This window comes from Rhea americana, unplaced genomic scaffold (assembly GCF_003343005.1).
Source record: "Rhea americana isolate MKP2758 unplaced genomic scaffold, rheAme1 scaffold_123, whole genome shotgun sequence".
Lineage (NCBI taxonomy): Eukaryota > Metazoa > Chordata > Aves > Rheiformes > Rheidae > Rhea > Rhea americana.
In genome coordinates, this window is record NW_028185295.1 from 1,979,281 (window position 1) to 2,002,467 (window position 23,187).

General features: G+C 36.7%; 1 protein-coding gene across 2 annotated transcripts in view; it reads left to right on the forward strand.

The window, feature by feature from the left end:
* Positions 1-23,187, forward strand: part of FBXO11 (F-box protein 11) — a 74,061-nt gene that overhangs the window by 48,900 nt on the left and 1,974 nt on the right. For both annotated transcript variants that reach the window (XM_085325795.1, XM_085325796.1), the window contains exons 8-21: positions 1,566-1,672; positions 1,774-1,885; positions 6,878-6,984; positions 7,069-7,206; positions 16,591-16,808; positions 17,151-17,236; positions 17,369-17,463; positions 18,574-18,696; positions 18,807-18,892; positions 19,271-19,347; positions 19,459-19,602; positions 20,400-20,510; positions 21,614-21,721; positions 23,077-23,185. In XM_085325795.1, coding sequence (XP_085181921.1) covers positions 1,566-1,672; positions 1,774-1,885; positions 6,878-6,984; positions 7,069-7,206; positions 16,591-16,808; positions 17,151-17,236; positions 17,369-17,463; positions 18,574-18,696; positions 18,807-18,892; positions 19,271-19,347; positions 19,459-19,602; positions 20,400-20,510; positions 21,614-21,721; positions 23,077-23,185 — 1,621 coding nt within the window. The remainder of the gene's footprint in view (positions 1-1,565; positions 1,673-1,773; positions 1,886-6,877; positions 6,985-7,068; positions 7,207-16,590; positions 16,809-17,150; positions 17,237-17,368; positions 17,464-18,573; positions 18,697-18,806; positions 18,893-19,270; positions 19,348-19,458; positions 19,603-20,399; positions 20,511-21,613; positions 21,722-23,076; positions 23,186-23,187) is intronic.

The following is a 23,187-nucleotide window of genomic DNA, read 5'->3' on the forward strand; positions in this document are numbered from 1 at the left end:
AAATCTTCACTGCCTCCTAGGAGGGAACATGTATTCTGGTATTAGTTTATGGCTCCTTTTTTTTCCTGCCAGGGACTCCATTTATTTCCTGGTTCTAGTTCAACTGCAGAACTGTAGAACTGTTGCTAGGGCGGTGAGGTGTACTGATGTGTGGATGCCAATAGCTTTTGTGCCATGGAGGAAAAACAGTAAATTAGATAGAAATGTTACCAGGSAGTAGAAACATGTTTCTTACCATGATGATGCAAGTCCTCATCAAAGGCTTTTTCAGTTACTGTCCGATACTAAGGGAATAGTGGTATAAAGAAGAGCTAGACTACCTTGAAATATTTGCAGCTTTGCAGTAATGAAAGCAAAGATCTGTCTTTTAGATAGTGAGAACAAGCTGAATAATGATGTAAATGTTGCTTCATTCTGACTGGCACCTTTCTGCCTGAGTGATAAAGAACAGGACATACCACTTGTCTGTACCGGTGTCAACAGACAAGAGGAAGAGATTTGCTGATGAGAAACCCTGTGCATTGGCTCTGCAATAAAATACAGAGTTGAGGGGAAATACCTGGCCACATTTGTATGTCTCTTGTTACATAGCTCAAAATGGTTTAGAGCTGCAATTGGATAATCTGATCTGCTATAATATATGAAACTTGGATCTTTGTTTCATGTATTGAGGAAGGCTGCTTTTGGTTTGCATATTTAATACTGTATTTGGAATCAGATAGGCAGTCTTGCTTGTGGGTGAGGATCACTGAATTTACACCAATGTTAAGATGGTTGTTAACTTGTGCTCCCTCTGCTGGCTCTTGCAATAGTAATCATTTTTTCCCCTTAAAGCATAAAGACTATTAACACTGGAAATCAAATTGCAGATTATAGGAGTTTCTAAATTAACTGTTTTGAAGCCTTCACTACATATGTTCAAAGGTATAGTTCAATTTAATTATACAAGTCTTGTAAATAATAAAGAGGATATTGCTGCAAAACTCTCGATTCTTTCATTGGAAAGTGGGGAGGTCACTCTTGGGTCATGGGCGGATTACTAAGTAGATATTTAAATTGGTCCAAATAGGTGATGGAATGTATGTAGTTAGCTTTAAAAGGGTTTTGAATAACAAAATAAACTATACTTCACAATGGAGTTACAAGTGCTGCTAGACTAGAAACCAAACTTTTAAAACTTTCTTTAATTTGTGTTCAGAAGATGCAGTTGATACTGTTTTGTAGGTACTGTTTTATTGCACAGATTTTCAGTTTGTAGTTTAATGGAGGAACCATTCCAACTTAAAAGTTGGAGTAAGAAACTRGAAGTCAGAAAAAATGAGCTCTGCACAAGAGACTTTTCATGGTACTAGATACTAAGCTAGTTCATTTGTATTAGCTAAAGATTAGTTTCATGATTGTCTCTGAAATTCTGTTTTAAGATTCTTTCATCAGTAAGACTTTTTTTATACAYTGAGAATAGTCTTTGTTTTCTTTTATTGTTGATTTGAAAAAATTGTGCAAGTCTCTGAGGAGTTTTCATTGGCATAAACTGAGATGAATTTTTTTGTTTGTTTTCTTTACAGCACCTGGAAAAGTAGCAGATAAAGTCATAATAGAAAACACTAGAGATTCTACCTTCGTTTTTATGGAGGGTTCTGAAGATGCTTATGTTGGGTATATGACAATCAGGGTAAGAGTCTGAGTCTTGAGCAGAGCTTTTAATGTTTTTCATTTAATGCCACTCAAATGAAATATAAATATTACATTTATATTTTTGTGTTCCTTTTTCAGTTCAATCCTGATGACAAATCTGCTCAGCACCATAATGCACACCACTGCTTAGAGATTACCGTGAACTGCAGTCCAATTATAGATCACTGTATTATTCGAAGTACTTGTACGGGTTAGTGGGTTTTTTTATTGTTTGAAATTAACACTGTATTTAAAGCAGGCTAATTTTAAGCTGAAACATCGAAGCAGTAGAAAAATTGATTTTGATCATTGTTCCCACATTTCTCTTTTGATGCAAGTGTTTAATACAGGTTTGTAAGCCTTACTACCTTGAAATAGCATTATTACAGTGATCTCTTTGTGTCTAAGACCAGTGTGATTATGTCTTAGTCTTCTATTTGAACCAGTCAGAACTCTCTGGGCAGTTACGCATTTTATATAATCGCATTCCTGTCACTTATCAGGTTTAAAGTATCTGTTTCTTGGTGTGTGTGTGTGTGTGTGTGTGTGTATGGTTGTAGTAGCAGGAGATAGGGTATATGATGAGGGCGTGAGACTTTTACACTAGGTTCAGTGCTACATGCAGTATTGGGATTGACAGTGTTAAAACAGTTGAGCTGTAACTAGTATGCTATGTTCATTTTCTATCAAGAGCGGAAGGGATTTCCTGTACACGTAAGAGGAATCATTAGCTATAGTGGCAGAAGAGATGCATAGTGTGGAAGACAGAATACTCATTTCACTACCAGAGATCATAAGGAATATTTATACTACCTGATTTCTGGATTCAGGAAAAAGGATCAGAAGTAGTGGAAACTAGAGAATATATGGCAGTTCACAGGCACTAGAGATATGACAAGTTTAAAATGTTTGAAAACAAACAGATGAAATAGAGCATCAGAAAGGGAAGGTCAAGGAGAATTAAAATGCTCAGTCTTTGCGTGGAAATCATAACACAAACTTCACATATCTGAATTTGCCTAGTGAAATGGAATCCAGCAGGCTGTGTATAATGGTTGCTCAGCTCAGAAACTGCACTTTTCTGCTAGAAATTATATAGGAGGGAATTCTTCAGGGAACTCTGTAACAAGGAGAGTGTAAGTATTCCTCCTCTGTGTCTTATAGAGAGAGACATCCTCTTTCTTAGAGCTTTCAGGCTGTGAAACACTATTTCACTGCTGATCAAGGCAGCCAGACTCTTCTCATCACCTTTTTCCTAGTTTTGTTGGAACAGATCAGCTAACATGCAGAGGTGTTTAAAAAGAACAAAAGACAGCTAGCTGCTCTCAGTATCTTTTTCCTCTTTGTGCTAAGTACCGGGAAAACAAAGTATATGAAGAAAATTTGCTCTTTTAAGTTCCTACACAATGTTGGGAACCCCAATATTGAATGAGAAGAATTGGATTAATTTCTTGGACCACATTCAACTTGATTACAAAAGTAGTTTGAAGATCTACATGACTTTATGTTAAAACATGTGCTTCTATATAAGCTAGTAGTAGTGCTTGCTTTTTCCGTGAAAATGATTTATTAAAACTAAGTTTTGATTTCCATGGTTAATGTTTATTATGAAATATAATTTCTGATGAATTGTAGACTCTTGCCCTCTTTAATCCTCTGGATAGCTGATTCTTTTTTTTTTTTCTACACGATATTTTTTGCGTCTGTCTTCAAATCAAAATTTCTGGTAAATTTTAGAGGCTGTGTGTAGGCCATAYTACCAACATGTATCAATTATTGATTTTTATTGACTTTTTTTAATCCTATCAAGTTGTTATAACCTCTGCAGGAGGTATTGAGTGTGTGGAAAAAGGGAGGAAGTATGACAGTCCGCTAGAAGAGACTATTCCTGTTTCCAAGTCATTGACATCTCTGAAGTACTGATCCATGAGCATTCAAAAATCACTTTTTTTTTTTTAGCACATACTTGATACCATATCTGTAGACATCCTCGTAGATGGATCCTCATTACATTAAAGCATGTTTCTTTAATATATGTCATGTAAAGTTCTTATTGTATGCAGAGGTGGGAGCTGTGTGAGTGATTTAGGCTGGAGGCTTCCTGCTACCAGTCCAAAGCATTTTTGAAATATTAAAATAAAATTTAAATGGCAAGATCCTGACTCTAGATGTTCTATTGCATCCATCGTATAGGAAATCTGTATTAGTCCTCATCTGGATAGATAAATCAAGAAGTTGATGGCAATGTGTGTGGGTGTGTTTTCCTCCCTGTATTGCTTAAGTGTGTGCAGTCAAAAGTAAACAAACTAAAGCCCACGTCAGTAATATGTACTTGTTACCTTAGAAGGACCAATTTCACACAATAAAAATGAAGTCAATTGAGTTGGAATAAAAGAACTCAAAACAAAAACACAAATCATGATAGAGGTATGTTTTTGGAACATCCTACTGGGTTCCCAAAAGTTTACAGTTCCTGGATGTGACCAGGAGGAGGAAGAAAGGGGAATAAAAGCAATTATGGAATGTAGGAAATGAGAACGTGTTTAATATGAATCAGAAGCTAGGAACTGCAGGAAACTGTGGGAACTGGATACTTCTCTCTCCCTGCTCAAACTCTCCTCTCCCCGCACACAGAAAAAAGGACCCTGAAAAATGAAGACAAGATCTGACTTCTGGCTAGAAGAGATAATGTTGAAATCTTAACTTARGGAACAGAGGGAGTTTCAACAGTAATACTTATCCATCATAGATACGGAAGAATTTGAATGGCAAAGTGTTGTGTAATTTTTGCTCCATATTTAATGAGAATAGGCAGGAATGATAAATGCGCTTGTACCCTAGAGGGATAATGAAATGCGTTCCACTCTGACAGTAACTGTGGATGAGGTTAAACAGCTGTAAAAATAGACATTCTAAAATCATGCAAGAGTTTAAAAAGAACTGGCCAAGAAATCTTCTGGATTCTATTATTATATATTAGCAGTAACTTGAAACCTGAGTGAAACCTGGGACAGGGGATGACTAAACAAGATGATGTATGGCAGCTAGTATTGCCCATTGATCCTGGGTAGAATAATGAGGTAGTAAATGCAGGGATTTGGTCAATCAAGAATTAGAATTTATAACTGAAACAAATTAATGTGTATTTACAGAAAGTTGTAATGCTTGCATTGCAGTTATTACTTTTGATCATCTTTGACCAAAAAAGGCAGCATTCCTAGTATAAAGTAGGTCCTTGAAAGACATTTGACTTGACCATACAGAGCCTTGATTAAGACATAAGAATGTTACAGAATTAACACAGGATGTATTAAATAGATTAAAAATAACTTRCAGTTTAATTAAATTTTTTTTGTGGATCAAGAGATCACTTCTTGACTCTAAGCCACTTCAACATTCTGTGACTTGCAGAGAAGAAATAAAATGCATACTGATGAAATCTGTAGATGATTAAGACTAAGGTGTTGTAAATCCACCATTCAAGAGGATGGGTTGCCAAATCCTTCTTGGAAGGTGACTTCTGGTGAACAGTATCCACTTCAGTATGGACAAATGCAAAGTTGCACAGCCAGGCATAAAAAGCCAGTTGTATGTGCATGGTAGTCCTCTATGATGGGAAGTTGTAATGCTGGAAAAAGTGAAGAGTCATTGTAGGTACACAACCAAATAGGAACTCTTTTGTGATAAAGTGRTCAAAAGAACTAACATGATCTTGCTTCAGCCTGCTTCAGAATAAAGTGTTTTTTCCTGGTGTCCATAGTTTAATGCAGTATATTGAAGACTTAGAAAACAGCTCAGTGAAAAATCCTAAAGGACAAAGTGGAAAACTTGATTCATAATGAAAAGCATTCCAGCCACAGTTCATCAAGTTTTCAAGAAGTCTGAAGTGGTAACTTGCTTTTAGCTAAGTATATACATTGGGTATAGCATACACTGATAAAAGGAGAGCAAGTAACAGGATCCTGAAAATAGAGGAACTCATAAGAGAAATTAAAATGTCAATTAACAGGGTAAAAACTCTACTACCAGCTTTATTGTAGTTCCTCAATTACTGGAAATATTTAAATCAAATCTGTTTCTAGAAGATACTGAAGTCCCTGCCAGTAGAAATGRAGCAGAATTAATTCAGAGAATTCTTGTGCCCTATGTTATTCATAAGGTCAGATTAGACAATAGAAATGCTTTCTTTAGGATTAGGAAAAAAACCCTCTGTGAATGAATCTGAAATATTAAAATGTAGTCTGTGTGGTACTGTGCTTGAAGGTGATCTGAAAGCTTATTAATGGACATGTAGTATGAGCTTGCTTATTTAGTAATGCATAATTGAAAGGAAGGTGTTTGTAATATAGGCCAGATACCCTTGAGATGAAACCTTGCCATTCTGAAGTGTGTATCTGCCATTGATTTTAGTGGGCACAGAATATCATGCTTTCATCCTGCCCTGCAATTCAGGGACTTGAGCTCATCTGAGGAAGTCTTGAATGGTTCAAGTCTGAGCTGCCTGAAGAGTTTGGGTTTTGGGGGGCAATAATGTAATAGTTGAAATCATCCATGGGAACTACAGCAAGGAGCTTTGCAGTCAAATTACAAAGAGACCTATGGATTTCTAGTGTGAAGTTCTTTGCTGTAGATCATGCTGTTAATCTTCAGATCATCTTTAATTAGATAGTGTATCTTTTTTCTGGAATGCTACAAAATTACTTTTTGGGACTCTTTAAAGGGTTGGGTTATTAATAGTTTAAAGGAATTAAAGTTAGGTAATWAGCATAGGATTTTATTATATTTTTGTTATCCTTTGTCTGTTGTGAATTGTCAGTATACAGTGTGCCTAATGTAAAGAAATAAACGAGTAAAAGCTTTCATAAGTATGGTTTATTATATAAATTATCATCTGTTTTGACAGCCATGCAGYTGTGTAAGCCTGGAAGAGGAGTGAGGGGTTTTTTTGTTGTTCTTTTTGTTTTTTGTTTCTTTTCTTTTTCCTTTTTTTTTTTTCCTGAAAAGCACCTTCCACCTCAATGTTTCACATCTTCAAAATGATATTAGTGTTTTTTCTGGCTTTGATTTGCAATGCTTTGGCACTGTGCATACCAAATCTTTTTTAAATACCAGTTCACACTGACTTTTCTTACGAGAGCACTGCYAGACTATTTATAAACACACTAAGCTTTGAAGCTATGGTAACTGTACTGTTTTCTTCCAGTTGGCTCTGCAGTATGTGTTAGTGGCCAGGGAGCTTGTCCTACTATTAAACACTGTAACATCAGCGACTGTGAAAATGTTGGACTTTATATAACAGACCATGCACAGGTATTTTCTATATCAATTTCTGTATTTTGGTAAACTTATTTACTGTTATTGATTGCCATCTTGACTTACTACTTCATTTCCTAGGGGATATATGAGGACAATGAGATCTCCAATAATGCATTAGCAGGGATTTGGGTTAAAAACCATGGAAATCCCATTATCAGACGGAATCATATTCATCATGGACGTGATGTTGGCGTTTTCACTTTTGACCATGGCATGGTAACGTATATGTTTCTTTTGAGGAAAGAAATGTAGATATTGCATAGYTGAACAAAGTTTACTGCCCATCACTGGAATGTGTTTAAAAGTCATGCTTTTACTTGTGAACAGATATTTTAAAATACACTTAGTGTTTCTTCTYTTGCCCTTTTGTGGGCAATTTCACTTCAGTTTAAGGATGAATTTAGCTGAAAAAGATTTAAGCAAGCTTTGCAGTTGATTGACAGCCTGTTCTATTGAATTAAATTACAGTGATAAAATAACTCTTGGAATAGGAAATAAATGGTAGGCTTACATTTATACTGTAACTTCACTCTTTTCTTTGAAGCAGAACAAAGAAAAGTTTTCTGTAGGATTCTGTACCTTTATCAAGGTGCCTGGAAGATTTGAAAACATAATAGAATGTTGTGTGGACACTTAGTCTTATTTTTAATGTTACATTTCTGAAACAGAGTATGCCCACCTTCCCTGGGAAGAAGACTTCTTTAACATGGAGTTAGTTGTGGAACCTTAGCAAAAAATCTTGCTTCGGAATTTAAGCCTTCTTTCATCATAATGTTTATTTCTATGAGTTCAAAGTGGTGTTTACAGTGTACATGTAAAGTAATGCTGTAATGAGTGCGCATAGCCCTGGAACCGAAAAACAGAATAGATTTTTGCYACTGAAATAAAAGATTATTTGCTGATTTATTTTAGCAGAACATTCTGCATGACTTCCAAACAATGCCAAACCATTGTTTTTGCCTACTTGAATGCCAAAGTCCCAATTCTTCCCATCCAGCTGGCAAAACCAAAAGTTTTCTTTCATTTACTCTTTTGCTATAGTTAAGAACACARATGTGCATAGCACCTCAAAAATGCAAAATATAATCAAAGTATGGTGAACTAAAGCTCAAATTAACTAAAGGCTATTGAAGTTAATACTACTCAATTTTAGATTTAGTATAGTAAAAATCAGCATTCAAAACCAGTAAGATTTCAGTTTCCTTCTTGCCTTCACAAGGGTACCACAGAATSTGATGATATTACTATAGGAGTTGGCTCCAATTCTGAAAGAATTGTGTGTAACTCGGGTTAAGCTATAAAGCCAGTTGCTTTGGGTTTTCATTTTTAAAGGTGTTATAGATCACGGAATCACAAAATGGTTGAGGTCAGAAGGAAGCTCTGGAGATCATCTAGTCCAACTCCCTTGCTCAAGCAGAGTCACCTAGAGCACGTGAGACAGGGTTGCATCCAGGCAGGTTTTGAATATCTCCAGAGAGGGGCAGACTCCACCAGCTCTCTGGGCAACCTGTTCCAGTGCTCTGTCTCTCTCACAGTGAAGAATTTTCTCCTCATATTCAGGCGGAACTTCCTGTGTTTCAGCTTGTACCCGTTGCCTCTTGTCCTGTTGCTTGGCAGCACTGAARAGAGTTTAGCCCCATCCCCTTGACACCCTCCCTTCRGATATTTTTACACACTGATAAGATCCCCCCCTCAGTCTTCTCTTCCGCAGGCTGAAGAGGCCCAGTTCTTGCAGCCGTTCCTCATAGGTCAGATGTTCCAGTCCTCTAATCATCTTTATAGCCCTAAAATAAGCCCTAAGATGAATAGGAACCTATTCTTTGTTGTTGTACAGCTATTTTAATAAAAGCCTCACTGTAACAAATGTGATTTCCGAAAGCCGCTCAAGAATGAGGTCAGTCAAATCCAATGTTTGCTTGATGTGCAGTGGAATACTAGTACATATCTCCTTCTGTATGTCTTGTTCCTAGCCTTGCTACCTGACATGGTTCTTGACTAGCTATGGTTAAATATGTGTTAGGCCTGTTCTTTGTTTAGAAGACTAATTAGATCTCATATCGGCATGTTTTCTGTAAGTGTCTTCTATCATCAGAGAGTAGGTTTGCTGGTAGACCTTACTCCCCTGAGAGGGCAAAGCAAAACTTGTAAAAATGCAAGCATTGAAACTAATGGCTTTGACTAGTAGAGAGGAATATGTCCAAAGTCACCCTTTTGAAACATAGATCCAGTTACATCCAAGCTATGTTTTCTCATTTTATTTTCTCATTTTTATCTTACAACATTTTGATCCACTGTTGTTTCCATATTCCTTCTGCGTATTACCTCTTGATGTTCTCTTCTTCCCTCCAGCCCATTCAGCATTTTTAGATATCTAACTACAGAAGATATTAATTTTTATTAAGTTATCACATTCACTCAGTGGTTGCTGCATTCAACCAATAGTCAGACTTTTTAAAGTAATCTTACTCCTATATTTGAAATCTAAATGTTTATCAGCTCGGGCACTAAATTGCATTATTTTTCCTGCTGAACTTCTACATRAGGTTTTTCTATACTGTTCTGTACTCCCTCTTGTTAGGGAGAAATGCTTTGTTCCCTTGTAAGTAGCTGTTCTGTTGCTTTAATTCTAACCCAAAATTGTTGTGTTTTCGATTAGCACTGTCAGTCAGAAAATAGTATTAATAGAAGATCTGCTGTGGATAAAAGGTAGCAAGGGTTTTCTTTATGCCATTGAAATTTCTGGGGAACTGGGGGTGGGGGTAAAGGAGYAATGCCTTACTAGTTGCAGCTGATTGATTTGCAATTTCCTGGTCTCTGTGTAAACTAGATAGGATATGCTCTGCTGTTACTTTGCTGTTGGCTTAAAGTCTTCTTGCCAATGGAAGGTTAAATGTGGTGGCATTCTGCAGCGGGATTCTGCTCCAATAGATTCATCATCTTTGCTCTTGCATCTGAATGAGAATATTTGCTCTCTTTTGGGCAGGGTTACACCTGCTCAGAAGAATGCCTTGCAGCAGTGGTCTGGCAGATTTTTGTCATTTCATATGTAAGTGAAATGCAGAGAGCATTTCAGAGAGCAGTAGCTAAGAAGTTATGCCTTTATTTTATGCTACCTTGGTGTTGGAGGTTGCCACTGTGTTAATATGTTGTATAAGCACTCCTAATCTGCTTCAGTGGATACACGCATACACACACACACGGAGGTGTATATACGTAGGCTTCAGGGTTAATTGGAAAGCCTGGCTCTGAGCCACCTCTGGTTTTAAGTATTGAAATATTGCATACATGAGTGTTGAAATATTAAAGAATAGTGAACTAGACTCTATTTGCTTGACTCATTTGAAATCAAAACTGATTTATTTTCTTACAGGTAGAAAACCTATTCCAATTGGGTATTTCAATTATTTTTGTATTCTGGTGCTGTAACCAGTATGGTAACACAAGTAAACACAGTACAAAGAACTGTGTTATTGAAACTCTTTGTTATTGAAAAGAACAATAGCACATTAAAGAAAATGCGAATAATGTGTATCTTAGCTACAGACATTAGAGTTGATTCTCCTGTCTTATAGTTGTGGTTCCAGATTTAGAAATGTTRCATGCAGAATTGATGCGGTTTTTGTGATACCTTGGGTTAAAATCAACCAAACAACAACAATAATTACAAAACAACTTTCCCCTCAATCTTCCTTGAATGCAGTAACACTAGTGTATGTGTTTGGGAGAAATTTTGATAAGTAGGAGGAAAAATAGGGCAAATTATAGATGTCTTTAAGAATGTCCCAGTTCCAGTATTGAGATGTTCCTTAGTTACAAACTTTTTGAAAGGATTTCTTCTTTTCTTTCTCTCTTTTTTTCCTTTTTTTTTTTTTTCCCTCCCCCTCATCTCAAAGTCTGCTTTTGGCAAAAAGTACTCTTTGTTCTATATCACACTAGTGATAGAGTTGATGAGATGATRTCATCGGGAAAGTATAAATATCCTTTAAGTGACACTATATCTTTCAGCTACAAATCCTTATGTGTACTTAAACAAATTAATGAATATTTTCTGTACTTTTTTCTTGCTTCTGTTCTATTATTTTTGGACAGATACGTATTTTTTTGTTGCTGTAGCACACTGAAGTGGGGAAAGTACATTCCAGTACTGAATTCCTACCCTACACATTCTTTTCCCGTGGGTTTGCTGTGCTGGAGTGCTGGTTGTGAAAGGTTCAAGAGTGCTTTGTTTTTCAGTTTCATGTTCTCAGACTATTCTTTGTGTTTTGATACTTGTGGAAATTTAACCTCTTATTACTAAAGTGGCAATATTCTGACGTTTGCCTTAGTGCTTGTGCCAACCATTTAACAAGCAGGCATTAAAAATGCAACATGGCATTGGCAGCGCTGTACATTGCAATGTCCTGCATTGGCCTCTCTTGCCAGGTGCATGAGACAAGTTGCCAGACATTTCCCATAAGTCATAGTTAGCCACTGTATGCAAGCAAAAAAGAAATGTTGATTTACTGTAAGAATAAGCTACCATAATTTTATTTAAATTTGAGCTTTGAGCACATAATCTCTATTTTCCTTGCTCCSAAATGAGAAATGTAGCACTACTGCTTGTTTTTTCTGCTCACTGAAATAAAAGTATAATATAAAATGACGTTTTGCTACAATAGCATTTTTTTTGTGTGTGCTAAAAATAAAGGGTTTCTTTTGCATCTTGAACGTAGTTGTCTTTGTGCTGCATTTGGATTTTTGCATCAACACCAACCCTCAAATAGGAAGCATTCCTGGCTTTTGTAGGCAGTTTTTTATAAATATCTCTTTTTGTTATCAGTCATGCTAAATTGATACAGATTCAGATACTCTTTAGCAGTTTATGTTTTTCTGTCTTGATCTGCAGGTCCTTTTGGGAATACCAGCTTCAGTAAATAGTTCCAGAATATTTAAACTTGCAACACTCATAATTTCTTTAATATATTTATTCCTCAAATAATATGAGAAAAAATAACCTCTGTATCTTTATAACATTGTCWCCTTTTTATAAATGTGCAACAGGTTTAGTTACTGAATTGGTTTTGGTGTAAAGTTCTCCCCTGAACCTGTCCAGTTGTGCAGGACCTATTTCTTCATTATCACCTAAACTTTTGGTGTGCAAAGTGATGTGTGAAATCATAGAATCAGTAAGGTTGGAAGGGACCTCTGGAGATCATCTAGTCMAACCTCCCTGCTCAGCAGGGTCACCTAGAGCATGTTAGACAGGGTTGTATCCAGGCGGGCCTTGAAGATCTCCAGAGAAGGAGACTCCACCAGCAATCTGAGCAACCTGTTCCAGTGCTCCGTCACTCTCACAGGGAAGAAATTCCCCGACACAGTCAGGTGGAACTTCCTGTGGTTCAATTTCTGCCCATTGCCTCTTGTCCTGTCACACGGGACAACTGAAAAGGGTTTGTCTCTGTCCCYCTTGACACCCTCCCTTCAGGTACTTGTGCACATTGATCAGATCCCCCCCCTCAGTCTTCTCTTCCCCAGGCTGAAGAGGCCCAGCTCTCGCAGCCGTTCCTCATAGGGTAAATRCTCCAGCCCTCTGATCCTCTTGTACTGGGGAGCCCAGAACTGGACACGGTACTCGAGATGAGGCCTCTCCAGGGCTGAGGAGAGCGGCAGGATCATGTCCCTCGACCTGCTGGCAATGCTCTTCCTAATGCACCCCAGGAGACTGTTGGCCTTCTTGGCCACAGGAGCGCATTGCGGGCTCCTAGTCAACTTGTCATCCACCAGGACTCCCAGGTCCTTCTCTAGCGAGCTGCTTTGCAGCAGGTGAGCCCCCAGCCTGTCCTGGTGCACGGGGTTATTTCTCCCTAGGTGCAGGACCCTGCGCCTGTCCTTGTTGAACTTCACAAGGTTCCTCCCCACCCAACTCTCCGGCCTGTCCAGGTCTCTGAAAGACAGCGCAGCCCTCTGGTGTATCAGCCACTCCACCCAGCTTGAGATCATCAGGAAACTTGCTGAGGAGGCACTCTGTCCCTTTGTCCAGGTCATTGATGAAAAAGTTGAACAGGATGGGATCATCAGCATTAGAATTAGTACAATATTTGTTCATTTGTAATTATTTTATTTGGTCAGTGTAACAGGTTACAGCAGTATTTTCCTGCCCACACAGCAGCTTTTTGGTGGTTGTAACTGTCATTTTGTGTCCATAGCTAATGCTTTCCTTAGTGTTTTAAGTAAATTTGGAGTAGAGAGCCGCTTTGTAATACCTTAGCAGTAGCTTCTACTTCAAAAATCTTAAATATTTTAAATCTCTTTACACTTTGTATTTTTGTGCAAGATTGTAATCCTTTTTCACGTGCATCCCGTATTTCTTCCTCCATAACAGTCATAGTGGCTCTTCTTTATTAAGGAAGCTTGACCCTTCAGGATGCCGAATTCTGCAGGTTCTTACACTGTTAGTTGATACACTGTAATCAAAAAAAAAAAAAAAAAAAAAAAAAAAGTACCAAAATACCCAGTGCACTCAAAAATCATACTTGAAAGGAGATGGAGGCAGTATAAAATTTAGGATTCATCAGTGCCCAGGAGGAGAAATGGCCTTCGTGACCTAAATAGCTGCTCTCTAAATCTTTGCAAAGGATCTGTGCTTGAGCTGGTTGTCAGCTGCATGTAGTTTAAGGACTACAAGTTGGCTAGCCATATACTGTAAATGGAATTTGAAGAAAGGAGCAGGCTCTCTCTAATGGATGTTTAATAGGGTTTAATGCAGTTCATATTTTTTGAATGTTGTAGGATCTTGTTTAATAGAAAGCCCTGATTTTCTGCCCCAGCAGTCTGTTAAGGACTCTAAGATCTAGATTCTTTCTCCTTTACAAGGAGCTCTCTCCTACTAATCACAGAGGCTTTTACAACGGTTTCTCATCTACTTCTGAGTCAGTGATCCTACCTCTGGAGCCTGTACGAGAACAATGATGCTTTTATTCTACTCTGTTGAGTGATGTAAAGGTGTTTTAGGACATAGTGAGCAAAGTACYATTAATATGTAGGCCCTCTTCTGACACTGCCTGTGAAATTGCTTGTTATGTAGATACATTGAGACACATGTACAAGTGATAGGAGCCTGCTCTTTCACTGGTTTTCCAAAAACAAACAAWCAAACAAAAAAAAAATTACAGTGTATCTGACACTGTTTTCAAGAACTAAAAATCTTTGTATCAGAATTTTCATACTGTTGAAAAAATAATACTGAGATTCACAAAGRTACCGCTGACTGCATGACATGAAGCTTCTTAGCAGCTTCTACGTGACACTTGAACTGATGGTGAGTAAGCGCATCTAAAATACCTTTTTTCTTCATCCAGGCAGTTGCTGTAGTCACAACATATTTGGTGCTCAAACAGAAGATAGTCATTGAAATAGTTAAAAAGACACCAGACCAGAAAGTAATATCTTAATTAAAATGATATATTTTATTAAGAGGCTTAAGCCTTGTTTTATACCAAATTGTCATCTGAGGTTTTGCTTGTGGCTTTGTTTTAAGTAAAATGAGAAAGCAGTGTTCTCTTTTGGGATAAGTTCAAAAGACCACATGTTGGTGTGAAGGTACATTTCTAAGGAGCTCTCTTTTAGATTCCCTTATCAGTTTTTGAGTAGCTTCTTGACTCACTACAAAGAACTTTAATCCTAAATCCTTCAAATATATTCTGAATACTTCAGAGAAGTAGTTTCTTTCCATTTTTTTGACTTTTTTATTTATCCATAAGACTGGGGAACCAACTTGCATATATTGATGATTTTGGAGCATGTTTAATTAGTGCAGTGCCCTTCCTGGCTGCAAGCCTTGAACTAGGAAGAAGCGTATGTTTTCTTGATTTCCTCCTTGAACTATGCATGTCCCTGTTTTTTTGTCACTAAACCATGTTAGATGAAATCTGTCAGCAATTTGTAGTACGTAAGTAAGAAAAAAGTAAAACAGAGCACTTCCTGTATGGGGTAGGCTTAGCGATAACTTCTTCAGTAATTTCATATGGTAGATAGGAATACCTGAACAGAGGTACTCAGGTCTGAGGTCATGTGGATAAAAACATTGTGGAATTAGTTACACAGAGCAATAAGAGAAATTGTTGTGCCTGTTTGTAGTTTTCTAGTAAAACAAGTCTTCYTAATTGTATAACTAACTCTAGATAGCTATAGGAAAAAATGTGTTTTGGGTCAGGTCCCTATGAGGATAACTGATGTTTAAGAACAAAGATCAATTAAAGTATGTCTAGCCCCTTTCCGTTTGGACTGAATGTTTTAGCTATATGTAGATGTATGAGCTCCTTAAATAAGTAATTATTTGCATGGAGGGACTGATACTGCTAGRAATACAGCTGGCATTTCATATATTGTTTGTACTACAGATGGCTTTGGAGAGCACATAGAGAGGTAGCCAAGGGAAAAGCAAGAGCCGAGATGCATTCGCATTACATTTCAACCATGCATTCTTGGGTGTAAGGGATGGTGCAGTTTTGGTCATTTGTCAGCAATAGTACTGCTCTGAATGTCAAATGCACTGTTTTAGTATTGCCTTCTGCAGCTCTCTGCTGGAGATGGCCTGGGTTAGAGCTTGCAAGACCAATCTACAAAGTAAAACATCATCACCTTATGATTGTCTCCCATTTACAATAAGTGATCCTTCCTCTTTTGTATAATTTTAGTTCTTTTAGTTCAGCATAACWTGCATATAATATTATTAAAATTCACCTGAAATAACAGGTTGAGTTCACTATCTAAATACTCTGAGATTGTGTCAGAAGAAATGCTCTGGAAGGATTGACACAGTTACTTTGTGTGACCCTGGAATGAACTGAATTGGAGAAATGACTGGGCAGAGAACAACCTTTTTGCTGGGTTAGTTTTCAAGTGGATCCGTTCATTGTGCTGCCACATGGGCATAGCAGAAGGTGCAGGAATAAGCATGTTTGGGCGTTGTTGGATAGCTTTTTTTCATGCAGTGTTTCTAAAGCATTTGTTGTATTTACAGTTTGGTTATAGGCCTACTGTTATTGCAGTGTTCAGTTGGAATTGTACACCATTAAAAAAAAAAAGGCTCGCTGACATCTCAGACCAGAAGAAAGGGAAAGGAGGACGCTATTCAGCCCTGGAAAAATTACTACTTTCCTACATGCACATGCATTTATTCTGACCAGTCATTTCGAAGAAATTTGGGAGACTTCTTAAATAACTTGTGTTCCTAATATATGTTGTTCTGGGTCTGAAAATGGGCAGGTACTGCACTTTTGATAGCAGATCTGTGGGCTTTAGGGCCTTCAAAAGGAGTTTTGTCCTTGGAAGGCTGCTGAGCAAACCTGGAATTCAGTCCTCTTTGAAATAYATATCCAAAGCAATACAGTTTATTGATACAGTATTTTACTTTCAGGAAAAACTTGATACATTGGCTCTTTCAGTTATGGATGGTACAATGTGTAAAGTACTGGTATTTTGTCAGCTTTTATACTATTTTCTCTTTAAAAGACTGCATTGTTGGGAGGGAAGGGAGGGTAAGGAATAGTATCTTAGAATGTTCTGTCTTAACATAAAAAAGGCCTTTTACAGAAAACTTTGCATATTTTGTGTCTTAAGGGTTATTTTGAAAGCTGCAACATACATAGAAACAGGATAGCAGGCTTTGAAGTGAAAGCATATGCCAATCCTACAGTAGTCCGGTGTGAAATCCATCATGGCCAGACTGGAGGAATCTATGTTCATGAAAAAGGAAGAGGACAATTCATAGAGAACAAAATCTATGCAAACAATTTTGCAGGTGTTTGGATTACCTCAAACAGTGACCCAACAATAAGGTATCAGTTTTTTCACTGATATTTTACCATTTAGAAGAAGATTTGATGAGGAGGGGAAAAATGCAAACTGAATTCATATGTTTATAATGAAGTGTAAACATTCCTGTTTATATAAATAGGAAATTGCTGTCTATGTTCAGTTGAGCTATGTTTTCAGTTTGCATATATTCTTGGAACTGCTTTGTCTGCATATATTCTTGATCTGTTTCTCAAAAAACACAAAACTGTTGTTAAAGTCTGTTTCAAATATAAGTCCTGCATAATCCCAAGCACTACATATATTTTATTGTATCGTACAGTGTATTAYAATCATTTTGTAACATGCATACTTCTATTCCTTAGGGGCAATGCAATTTTTAATGGGAATCAAGGTGGTGTTTATATCTTTGGTGACGGAAGAGGCCTTATTGAAGGAAATGACATTTATGGTAAACGAATTCACTTACTTCACCTTGAAATCAAAACAGTTGAAAATTTGAACATTTTACATACATAACAATTGGAAAATGAACATATAAGTTCATTTAATATCATATAACGTATATGATTCTTGCTAACAGGTAATGCATTAGCAGGAATACAGATTCGAACAAATAGCTGTCCCATAGTTCGACACAACAAGATTCATGATGGTCAACATGGTGGAATTTATGTGGTAAGTATTACCTACAAATAGGCATGCAGATCTATTTTATAGTCATCTGAACGTTGGAAAAGAGTACTGTATATAGTGTTCCGTTATAATGGCTGATGAGACTGAATTACTTATGTTATAAAATAGGTTAATTGTAGTATGTTGAAACTGAAATTTAAAAGATAGAGTCTTACAGACCTAGCTGAATTTCTTTTACGAAGTAAAATAGGATAGCTGGCAGAATTTCGCCACTTTTTCTGAAAAAAAGCATTTAAAGGGCTTAGCTTTGATAACAGTTCATTGTTATTTTTAAAAAAATAAGCTTAGAAATCTGTTGAGCTTTTGAGAGTATAATGCATTTACCGTTAACGTCAATAATTATTTTTTTTCCTCCAGGATGGTACACGTGTAGCTCGCTGTACAGTTGTGTATTGTAAAACTGAGGAATAAAGTGTAGATTTCAGTGTGTGCAACCAAGGGCTCTGCTAATTGAACTGAAGGAGCAGTCAGGTTGCCTTATACCATGTCAGATTTTGTATAGAGAAAGATGTGCATATATTTCTACTAAAACTTACCTAAGGTTAAGGTCATGCCACAGATGTACACCTCTGTTTGCCTGAGCTGTGAGCATAAGTCTCCCCTATCTGAGAATACTTTTGTACTTTTAGTTTTATGCACAAACATGTTGGTTACCTTAAGTAACATGCCAATTGCTGTCAGTCAGGTGGGCAGAAGTGGGTGTAGTTTGAAGTGCCAGATGCCATAGCTCTTGTCTGAGTACATGTGGCTTGGGGAGTAACTCTTCTAGCAACTACTAGCAGAGATTTGCAAATACTACTGTAGAGCTTGGAAATACAATGATTTACATGCAGAGTATTCTTAATTTTACAACAAACATTCAAAATCATGATGCAGTATTATTAATAAAATAGTGGAAGTAAGTATTATATTTAATAGATAATATTGTATCTTAATATTATTAATATCTACTATCTTAATAGATATCTATTATCTATTAATACTTTAATAGATAGAAATTTCTTTCCTACAGTAGAAATACCGTGTTGGAGCCAGAAAAACAATATTTGCAGTTAATGGTTTTACTCAATTCTTGAATTGTCTTGTATTTAGCATGAAAAAGGACAAGGTGTGATTGAGGAAAATGAAGTTTACAGCAATACTTTGGCTGGAGTCTGGGTGACAACAGGAAGCACTCCAGTATTGAGGAGAAATAGAATACATAGTGGGAAACAGGTGAGTTTTGCTTTGCATGTTGAAAAGAAGACAAGAAAGCTGTTCCATGTTCTTATTATTGTTATTACTGTTATTACTCTGAAACTAATAATTTATTTTTTATGTGCTAGGTTGGAGTTTATTTTTATGACAATGGACATGGCGTATTAGAAGACAATGACATCTATAATCATATGTACTCAGGGGTTCAAATCAGGTAAAGTGTATTTTGATTTTATGTCTAAACAGACAGAGCTTGTGTTGTGCTCTTTTTTGTGTGTCTCTTTTTTTCTTTTAATTTTTTTCAACTGTTCCTGTCACATTGTTTCTAAAACTTCTTTGAAATCTCTATGTCTGAATAGCCATAGCTTCAACTTAGGAGTTGTTTCTAGTACAACCTGTCTGGAATAGAATGTGTGGCCATTGAGAAGCACATAATGCTAAAATATGATTGCATGTTTAGATGTGGAGTATTTTATTAAGGTTTGCAAGCAGTGAGATCTGTTGGCCACTTACCACTGGTGTGTGTTACATGTTCGGCCTTGGGAAATAGTAAACTGCTTTAACGTTCTTATTTGCTTATGTTTCTCTCTAGAACTGGAAGCAACCCCAAAATTAGACGCAACAAGATCTGGGGAGGTCAGAATGGTGGTATTCTTGTTTATAATTCTGGTAGGTCTGTCTTCCTCATTTATCAAGAATTGTTTGTCTTGCAATATTATTGTTTCTGTKTATTACCCTTTTGATTTTTTTTCCCCTCTCCTTCCCCCTCCTCAATTTTAGGGCTTGGATTTATAGAAGACAATGAGATTTTTGATAATGCAATGGCTGGTGTGTGGATTAAAACAGACAGTAATCCCACGCTAAGAAGAAACAAAATCCATGATGGAAGAGATGGTGGCATCTGTATATTTAATGGGGGAAGAGGTATTTCTTTCCCTTACCGGTATATACTAAATACTCTGGATAAGGGTTTAATTTCAGATTAAGCTGTGTCTTTTTTAAAGTGCTCTTTAGAAATCTAACTCTTTTCTTCTGAAGTAATAAAGTAGTTGTTATACACTGATGCTTTTTAGCCTCAATTACGTCAGTAATACTGAACTCTGTGGGAGACAGAGGTAATTAATCTCATATAAGAAAACTATTGGATTGCTGCTTAGGATAGTCCTTTTTTGTAGGCTTTGCCATTTGACTGAAGGACAAATATTTATTTAGTCATCTAAGTCAAATCTTGCACCTGAATATTTCAGGTTTGCTGATGTCAAGAGATTTAAGAAACAACCCAGGTTTTTAAGGGTTCTTTTGCACAAATTTCAAAATAGTTCTTCTCTGAAATTCTTTGAACATTGTATATCCTGATATCAGCTTCTGATACTTAGTAGTTAATCACTTGCTATTTTTTAAAAAAATAAATACATAAAATAGGAAGGTCAAAAACTTAGTGTTTCCTCAAAAATAAAGGAGGACTTAGAAGGATCGCTTGTGGGTTTGCTTAATGGAGCATGTTCCCAAATTGTRTTCCACGTATTGAAAAAAAAATACTCTTAGATGATTTTTACACTGARATCGACTTTAGGCTTGTATTGCTGSTAACTTCGGTGCTTTGAGTATTCTCCAACTGAAAGGAATTAACAGGAGGATGCAAGCGATCTTTTGRACATTTCACAGAATGGATAGGGAGATATTAACAAGCAGAAATATTACATGTGTTCATTCTATCATAGGTCTTTTGGAAGAGAATGATATCTTCAGGAATGCTCAAGCTGGGGTGCTTATCAGCACCAACAGTCACCCTGTGTTAAGGAAAAATCGAATATTTGATGGATTTGCTGCAGGTTTGTATTGTTTAAATAGAATTCTAAAGTGTTAGAGCTTAGAGAAAGCCCTTCACATCAGTTAACTCTGATTTTCTTTACTCCACAGTATTTAGGAGTTCTTAACAGAGACTGGGATGCTCTTTAACATCTCATTTGAGAATTCAGAACTGTAGACAAAATATATTTATAGTAGTCTTTGGAATTACTAGCCTGTTGAGAAACAACACATATTCTGCCTTCTCTTGTTTTCTGTGAAGTACTTTTTCATAATTTTATTTTAGAAGTAATTGAAAAAGCTGTCTAGTTGATCTGCTAGATCTTGTTTTAAAATCAAGGCAACATAGCACAATATATGCTATATGTATTTGAGACAAATTTAACCATCTCCCAAATGTGAAAAATTACTGAAATGAGCATTTTTGTTGACTCCAAAAGAGATGAAAAAATGAATTAGTAGTGATTTTTGTGCAGTTTATTGTTTAATGGTGACACTTCCGTAAGTCTTGCATTCCATTCCATTGCAACTAAAATTGCATTCTTGAGTTGTCTCCCATCTTTCTTTCAGAAGAAGCAAGTTTTCTGAGAAGATCCCTTAAAGGTGTAGTTTCTGTGTATAGTGGGGGGAAGGATAGGTTGCTGTCAAGAACAGTCCTGGAGATATGACTTGGAAGACACTGGTTAATGATAAAAGCTAAGATATAAAAAGGAAAGATTTTTAGGTTCCCATCTCAAACCTTTTTAAAGATCTTTTAAAGAGGGTAAGGTATGTGCACAAGAACTTTAAATATACATGAAGGTGACAGGTGAAGCACTCAAAAATCATGTCCCTCTTGAAAATAGAAGTACTATTTTAGCAAAGAATTATATTGTCAGATAAATTGTTTGTTTCTATCAGAAAACATGCATGCCAGTTGCAGGTTTTTGAAAGGATTCAGTATAAGTACTTGAACTTCAGTTTTGTAGCAGATTACAAAGCAATTTCTAGCTATGTCATTTTACTTTTTTCCCTAAGTAGTTAAAAAAAAAATCTTAGAACTAATGAGAGGTATAAATGCACGAGGACTAAAGATCTAATTTTTCGCACTCTTCTGTCTCTTTCCTATTTCCCTGACACACAAAAGGTATTGAAATAACAAATCATGCAACTGCAACGTTAGAAGGCAATCAGATTTTCAACAACCGATTTGGAGGTTTATTTCTAGCATCTGGTGTCAATGTAACAATGAAAGGTGAGTCTGAGTCCTGCTGCGTGTATTTGTTCATTTTGCATTTTTGGATTTGGTGGCCTAGAGTTTTATCATACCGTCTCTACCCTCCTCACCTCCTCCTCTCCTCTCTCCCCCTAATATTTTGAGCTGCATGAAAATTCAGGGTTTTGATTGAAGGGAGTAAGACAAGCTAAGATACTACAGTTTAGACTAATGGCCAGAAGCTTTTAAAGGTAACTTAAAATTTTCTGGTCACATTAAAGCTCCTTTGTTAGCTCTTCTGTCTCAAAGTTGTTTGTGAACAGGTTACCTCTTCAGTTGGCCCATCTCAAATTAACATTGTAAGTTAGTGTAATGGAAAGTCTTTTCTCACGTGTCTGAAAATAAGTGTCCAGTAAAGAAATGTGTTTTACTTGGCTTTAGGATCTAAAAGCATGACTATTCACAATCCCAAATCACTTTTTTAGAAAATAGTAAGAGCAGTTCACATAGACTTTAATGTGTAGTTAAGGAACAAGGTACTTCTTCTTGGAGCTTGGAGTGATGGTTTGAATGGCAGACTGCTACAGGAGGTTATTCTAAAAGAAAAAAGTTAACTTTGCAAGAAGCTTTTACCTGCTTGATGTACTGGTTATATCCTTTCATGTGTAATTCATTAGATCAGTTTAAAACTCAACCTCACAGTCTCTGCTTCCCAGCTCTGGGGCTTGCTGGCAGCATCAGTCAGTGCTGTAACACTACTGGGGACAGACAAAAAAAGTTTGAGGTGTACTTTGGGACTTCATAGAATCAGTCTCGGAAGAACCACCAATATTAGAGTAACGGTAGCCAGTAGAGGGGATAACCAAATTCAGTAAGGCCTTGGACACATCTTTTAAATGCTGGAGGTGGCTGGGAACTAATTCCAGCTTCAGTTCTGTTGGAAGATGCTTTCTTTTTAGAAGGGTGAAGAGCTGTGCTTGTCTGCTCTCTAGGAGAGATGTGTAAAACACCTTGTGGTCAAGGGCTTGCARACTAGTGTCTTTCAACTGTTTTGTTTTCAGACTTTTCAATAGAAAATGTAAGCCTGACAGAAAGGCTTGCTTCTGTAACCATCTTTCACCAATTCACAAAGAATATTTAAATGAAAGAGGGCTCTGGTTTATCAGATATTTTAAGGAAGAATCAGAGAGAAGAGCAGTCTTTTTGGTCTGAGGAATGTACTATGCTGTCTGGGCATCTGCCTTGTAATCTAACATCTAGGATTTGATAAATGCCAAAACTAAAATTCTGGCATGTAACTAAATGTTTGTAATGGTTCTTATTCTAATAAACAAGCAAACAAGACTATTGACCCAAGTATGATAAAGTTCTATGGGTTTTTGTTCCCCCAACAGATAACAAAATAATGAACAATCAAGATGCCATAGAAAAAGCTGTCAGTAGAGGCCAGTGTTTGTATAAGATATCAAGCTACACCAGCTATCCGATGCATGACTTCTACAGGT